The sequence below is a fragment of the Fukomys damarensis genome, unplaced genomic scaffold, assembly GCF_012274545.1.
Source record: "Fukomys damarensis isolate Sample0158 unplaced genomic scaffold, DMR_v1.0_HiC HiC_scaffold_18, whole genome shotgun sequence".
NCBI classification, from domain to species: Eukaryota; Metazoa; Chordata; class Mammalia; order Rodentia; family Bathyergidae; genus Fukomys; species Fukomys damarensis.
The window spans coordinates 29,783,975-29,791,033 of NW_022900930.1; the positions used below are offsets into that span (position 1 = coordinate 29,783,975).

The 7,059-nt window shown below is 32.6% G+C and overlaps 1 protein-coding gene across 3 annotated transcripts in view; it reads left to right on the plus strand.

Moving 5' to 3' along the window:
- Gpm6a (glycoprotein M6A) overlaps positions 1–6,630 on the plus strand; it is a 296,268-nt gene extending 289,638 nt beyond the window's left edge. For all 3 annotated transcript variants that reach the window (XM_010629814.3, XM_010629813.3, XM_010629812.2), the window contains exons 5-7: positions 3,602–3,678; positions 4,159–4,224; positions 5,721–6,630. In XM_010629814.3, coding sequence (XP_010628116.1) covers positions 3,602–3,678; positions 4,159–4,224; positions 5,721–5,873 — 296 coding nt within the window. In that variant the 3' untranslated portion in view covers positions 5,874–6,630. The remainder of the gene's footprint in view (positions 1–3,601; positions 3,679–4,158; positions 4,225–5,720) is intronic.
- The last annotated feature ends 429 nt before the right edge of the window (positions 6,631–7,059 follow it).

Here is a 7,059-nt window from a genome sequence, read left to right on the forward strand (position 1 = left end):
GTTCTTTGTCTGAAATTCAAATTCAGCTGAGGGATAGATAGGTTCATTTTATTGTTAAATGTGTTAATAGGGGAAGAGATGAGGGCTGGGATCTCTTGCACGTGAGTGTCATATTCTCAAAGTACACCATAAGTTAGCATGCTTCTGATTGGATATGCTTTACTTCTCATGAAGTAGGTTATTACAAAGTCTTTGGTCCTATCAAAATAAATTTTTAGACTGAAAATATTGGGAAACTCCAGCAAAATACTTTAAAACTTTTCCTCAAGTTTGATTTCTAAAGCACAGGGAAAATAATCTTCTAGAAAAGGTGAGTAGATCCTCTTTTTAATATTTCTTAAGTAATGTTTTTCAAAAGCCTTTGTTTTCAGTATATTCTGATACTTTTACTATGCATATTAAACTAAACAATGTATTGAGGCGTGTACTATGCCATATGTGCTTCCAAGTGACAGGCATAGGCTCGTCCTAGAGTTACAGAACTTTATAAGTGACTTCATTACTCACTCCCTGACTCTTTGGTCTAAAAGAAATGAGTTCTAAGAGCTGGAATAATTTTTCAGGGATATAGCTAACTAGCTGGGATGGAAAGGTGAGTGTTCAGAATCTTTATGCAACTCTTTTCTGTACAAATTTCTTTAAATAAAGTTTTAAAATAAAAGAAATAGAACCAAGATATATCACATAAAGGTACAAATTCCTAATGATGAATGGCATCATATTGTATACTTAAAATATACCAATAAACTTAATGAATAAAAATACATATTATGAAAAGACACATGAAATATTTGCTTAATATGCTTTTTGATATTTTTAAACAATTAGGAAAAGAAAGATTTCAAATTACAATTTTAATTAAGCTGTTACTATATTTTATGGGCAGAATAATGGCCCTCAAGACAATACACACCCTAACTCCTAGACCTTAGAATACGGGAAGTTACAAAAAGGAATTAACCTTACAAATAGAACTGATATTTTTATTATGATTTACTGAATATTTTTATTATGATTTTTTATTTTCCCACTATACAATGTGATGATATTGGATATATTATGGTTTACCTTAGTACATTTATATAATGAAAAGTTAAAATCATTCCCACAATATCTTCTAGATCCAATATTTAAACTGTACTCCATTAAAACAAAGTTTTGATGAAAGTCTCTCGGGATCAGTCATGTAGAGAAAGTGCTCCAAAGTAGGTGGGGCTTGCTTTACGCTTTGGGCCAACTTCTCTCATCTACAACCCATCTTTAAACTCAGGGAGCTTGTTTTGAATCTGATTTCTCTATAATCCTCCTCAAAAGGATTTTATTCTCCTTATTATAACAATTATTTAACAAACATCTGTCATTAAGAAGCACTGAAATTTTGAAAGAAAAATATAACCTTCGCAAAATACAAATTTTGAAAAACACAGGCTATGGTCATGGTTCATGATGCTTATTCTACAGAAGACAAAGACTTGGAATAAGCAATTCTTTTGTCTTCCCTCCATTTCGTTCAAATGGACTTTTTATGTTTCAACAGAAACCAAATACACGTAGTGTGAATAAGAAATTCTTTATATGTTTACCTATATGTGATTACTATTTACTGAGTTATATTCATAAAAATATCCGATGTTGCTGGATTTAAACAAATAGAAAAGGGCTTAAGAACTAAGGAATGTACCAATAAACTCAATTAAAAAAAAGAATTAAGATATGTTAAATACATGTACCTACACTTTAAAATGAGTTAAACAGTATGTACTGTAAATATATACTACAAAAATTTAAAGAAAGTAGACCATGAATCTTAATCAAAGAAGTGCAATAAAATTGTTTGCAGTTGGTACAGAAAACAAAAAAAAAAAGAGAGAGAAAAACAGAAAAAAAAAAGAACTAAGGAATGACTAAGGAATGTGAGCAGTCTCCACAGGCTATAAGGGAAAGAATTAAGATGTTAAATACATGTACCTACACTTTAAAATGAGTTAAACAGTATGTACTGTAAATATATACTACAAAAATTTAAAGAAAGTAGACCATGAATCTTAATCAAAGAAGTGCAATAAAATTGTTTGCAGTTGGTACAGAAAACAAAAAAAAAAAGAGAGAGAAAAACAGAAAAAAAAAAGAACTAAGGAATGACTAAGGAATGTGAGCAGTCTCCACAGGCTATAAGGGATATTCTAGTTATTCTAGTCATAAATAAGTCATAATTTTTAAAAATACAAACAGTTATATTTCACAATAGGGAGTCAATTTCCGGTCAGGAAGGGAAGAGCACCATAAAAATCTATTCATTCTGCTTCCCCCTGTCACAGTTCCCTCAGTGAGAATGTTCATCTCTAGCCACGATGCTTCATTTGTCCGATAAACTGAAAAGTTGTCAGTACCTCACTGGTAAAAGCAATAGTGACTACACAGGCATAATGTGTGCAACTTTCTCTGAAGCTTTTCATATCGCAGGCACAACAAATTCTTACAGTACTGGAAATATACTGTTACAGTTTACCAGGGCTGTAGACTACAAGAGAGTCCAGGGAAAGCCTGAGCCACAGCTCTAAGGCATGTGGCGCTCACTGCTCTCTCTCCTCTCTTCCCTTGCTTCCAGGTGTTGATGCTTCTCTTGTCCAATTATTTCTCATTTCTTGCCATTTCTCCTATTGCTTTTAAAGAAAGAGCAAATGCTGATGCATTTATGGTAACTAATTTTTTTATATGGAGAGTAAATAGATACATTAAATCATAGGTTAGAAAAAATTACTTAAATCTGAATAATTTACTAAAATTTTGGTTAGGCTAATTTGGCCATTCAAAGATAGATACACATTAATGACTATAATCAGGTTTTTGGATTTGCACTCAAATTCATGTTCAGTGAAGTTCATGAAGAAAGAAAGGAAAAAAAAGAGGAAGTGAAGGAGGGAGAGAAAGAAAGAAGGAAGGAAAAAAAAAAAGAAGGCAGGCCTGGAATGTGGGAAAGTAGCCAAGTTAGCATCCATAGGAAGAGTGAAATGGAAACTTTCAATTCTCCCAGATAATAGCTTTGTTGCCAATGTTAGCAGCAGAAGAAATACCTCTTTAGGCAATATGCCTTTACCGACTAATGGAAGCATTGTGTGAATGGAACTTAGATTCTGACTTCAGCAGAGTAAAGGACATAGCTATTAAAATAATTATGATGCCTACATCATCACGATTATGGTCCAAACCACTGAAGAAACTACAAATGAATCTGAAAATTCTGGTGGCTAGATTCAGTTGAATTCAGGAAGGTAGGGACAAGGGGGAAAAAAATGAGAACCAAGACCTGTCATGGAAAGGTACAAGGTCACAGTAATGAGTGTAACTGTACTGTACACCTAGAATGTACCAATAAACTCAATTAAAAATATTTTAAATTGCTTGAGGGATGGTTTTGCATCTTGTAATCAGAAAATATGCACAATTGTTATTCACAGTAAAAGCTAAAGAAGAATTTGTCCATTATAACCTAACATAAAAAGGAACTTGCTGAGATTAGGTCAGCCAAATATATATTTTTTTAATCTCTAGAATCTTAAAAGCATTCATAATGTAACTTGTAATCTTATACATGTTGTAGGGATTGTGACAATTGGAGAGGAAAAGAAAATTTGCACTGTCTCTGAGAACTTCCTGAGGATGTGTGAATCTACTGAGGTGAGTGTCCTTGAACTCTTCAGTCTTGTCAGAATTGTAGCATTCATTTTGTATTTACAGAACATAATATAATTAAAATTATGCTGAGTTTCCCTTTTTTACTTTTAGAGATAATTTCCTCTGCAGGGGTGCTATGGAGGGGGTGTGTAGAACAAATAAGAAGGTGACTTTTCCATATTTCAGTGCAATTTATGAATATTTTAGATGACCCATTTTAATGATGGATAATTATAGACAGCACAGCTTTATATTGCTACAGTGTTCCAGAAAATCACCATTATCAATCTCAATTGCATCCTCATAGTGAGATTATAAAGACAATGCAGTTGGAAGGCTACTTGCAGGAGAAAATATATTGCCATTATGTCTTTTGAGCAAACACATGATTTTTCCAAAGCTCACATTTGTCAGCAATGTACAGTAAGAGTTCTCTTCTTTGGGTAACTGACACGTTTTGGTTCCTTGTGGTTTTCCTTGCAGCTAAACATGACCTTCCACTTGTTTATTGTGGCACTTGCTGGAGCTGGAGCAGCAGTTATTGCTATGGTAAGAATTCACAGTTCAGTGCTTGGCTTTGCAATTTATGTTAAAAGCTCCTTGCTTATAGAGATGGCCATTTATCTGTCACACCTGAAGCTCATAGGAAATACATTTATTTTTTGAAAAAATTGGGGAATGGACAAATGCAAAGGTTCAAAAACAAGGCTCAACTTAAATAGGCATCATTACAAATATACATAATGTTTGATAAAATTTCAGTGATTATGACATTTAATATGATAGTTAAGAAAAATAATAATCATATTTTAATAATCATATTTTCTCAGAAATTGAAAGGAAAGGTTTGGACATGTAAAAACACATTCATTCATTTGGCAAATATTTTGACTACCTACTACTTAGTAAGCACTTTCCACTGCACTTGATATTTCAACAAGAAAATATCACATAAATTATAGTACAGGGTAAGCCTTATCTTATTCACTTTTGTGTACCATGATTAAACTTTCACTCAGTAAGTGCCATATTTTCTCTAAGAATATTTTGCTTAATATTCTCACTATCCATTGACTACCTGAATATACCACAATAGTTACTACTATATTTGACTTTGTATTGTTTATAATACATCTGTATTTTTTGTAATAACTCTGCCTCTTGCCTTTCAATATACTCTTGTCATTATCGAAATATTTATTGTTCTATCTTCTAAATTTTGGTAAAAACATAGCTACCCTTTAAAGCTCACAGAAAATAGATAATTGACAACTTAGCCCTCTTTTCTGTTCATCTGTCAAATCTATCCTGTGGAAAATCACTGTATTTTGAAAGGTGAGAGGGAAGAATTGGAAGATAAACAAACACATGGTCTCACCGCTGACTCAATTCAAATCAGAACAAGAACGCCATTATTTGAGCAACTTTTTTGCTCAAGACAAGTTAGGAGTTTGCTTTTTGAACACGGCACATTTCTGATTATTTTGAATGTATTGTAAATATAATAACCCATATGCATAGTATTTTCTGTCTTGTAGTTTGAAATGTCATCTAAAGAAAATAGCAAAATTCACTGCATGGAAAATTATCTTGATAAATAAATGCACAGATACATTTTGCAGTTTCATGATCCCAGTTCATGTTGCATAGTGAGGCAGTACAATCTCCTATTAATTCATGTTACTTATGCACGAAATTTTTATGACAATATTTCTGATTATGGATTATTAAACAGATAACGTGAACATGACATATATTACCTTAAAGTTGGGTTAAATGTGGGCAGAATGTAGCAGAAACATTACCTAAAGATTAGAAATGATCTAGGATTACTTTAGAGTCAAAAAAGAAGAAAAGCTAGACACTAATAATTGATTGAATAAGGAATATAAAGTATCTTATTACCATAGAAATATTGGTTTCTTTTAAAATATGCACATTTTTCTTATAATGTATGATTTGAATATTACTCTCCTAATAGCAAGATGCAATGAAGACAGTGAAAAGACTTTCAGTGTAAATTTTTTTTTTTTGTCTTTGCTTAGGTCCACTACCTTATGGTTCTCTCTGCCAACTGGGCCTATGTGAAAGATGCCTGCCGGATGCAGAAATATGAAGACATCAAGTCAAAGGAGGAGCAAGAGCTTCATGACATCCATTCCACTCGCTCCAAAGAGCGGCTCAATGCATACACATAAATAAAATATTCTCTTCTTTCTGCCATTTGAATGCATTGGTGTTTAACTAAGGTCCATCCAACCATTCAACCTTTGAAAACAAAATGAAAGTGCTTCTCATCAATGATAACGTGGGGTGACATATGAATCACCTGAATACAATTATTTGTTCAGCACTTAATTTCCTAATTTGTTAAATTGGTATCAGATCTCTTCTACAAGCTCCTATTCACTCTTTTTAAACATTTCTCAAACTTATTTAATAATTCTGTAGATCAAGATACTAACATTATCAATTGCAGATTTGTTTGATTTTTAACCACTTCTCATGTGTTGCACATAACACTTTTTGCATTATTTCTTATGTTTTGAAAAGAAAACAGCTTTTTATACTTTTTAGTTTTGATTTTGGTAACTAGTTTAACTACAGGTAACCTTCAAAGGGACCACTGTACATTCAGAACAGACAGAGTTGACATCACGATGCCTCCTCTTGAAATGTGGAAATCTTGTCTGGAGATCAGTGGCCACATACCGCAGGCCCTGGTTAATGTTTTCATCAATCTAAGGTGCAATTTCTAAATTTATAAGAGTAGGTTTTAAAAAGTGCTTCTTATCTTTGTTAACATTGTATTTTTTTCTTGATGTACTTACAAACAATTTCTCTCTGATCACTCATATTTCTGTTGTGAGCATGTAGAAACAGTAATGCTAATGCATGGCTAGTTGCCTTTTTAAGATTGTGACACCAGGATTACCTTTTAAAGTGTAGTGTAGAGAACATTTTAATGGAAATAACTACTGTGGATTATTGGAGAATGATCTCTGTGATTTAGGAAGTGGCTGGATTGGAACTTTTAATATGCTAATGTGGAAAATTAATTACCTTTATGAAGGTGGTATATTAAAAATAAGCACACTAACCCCTCAGAACTTGATTTACCTACTTTAAAAGTCTGAATGGATTGCACCTCTGTAAACTATTCCTGAAATGTGTATGATATATTTGCAAAGGTTTCCATTAATATGATAGCTTTGCTTGCAGCCTTCCAATCTATGTTGGTTTACCTGTAGTGTTTTCTAAAGTGTGGTCAGAGGCCACTATAGAATGTATTGTTTGAAAGTGTAGTGATATATTTGTGTTTATATTTCAAGTAAGTCATTTTAACTGAATGTTCATTCCTACTCATTTATAAGAAGTACCTGT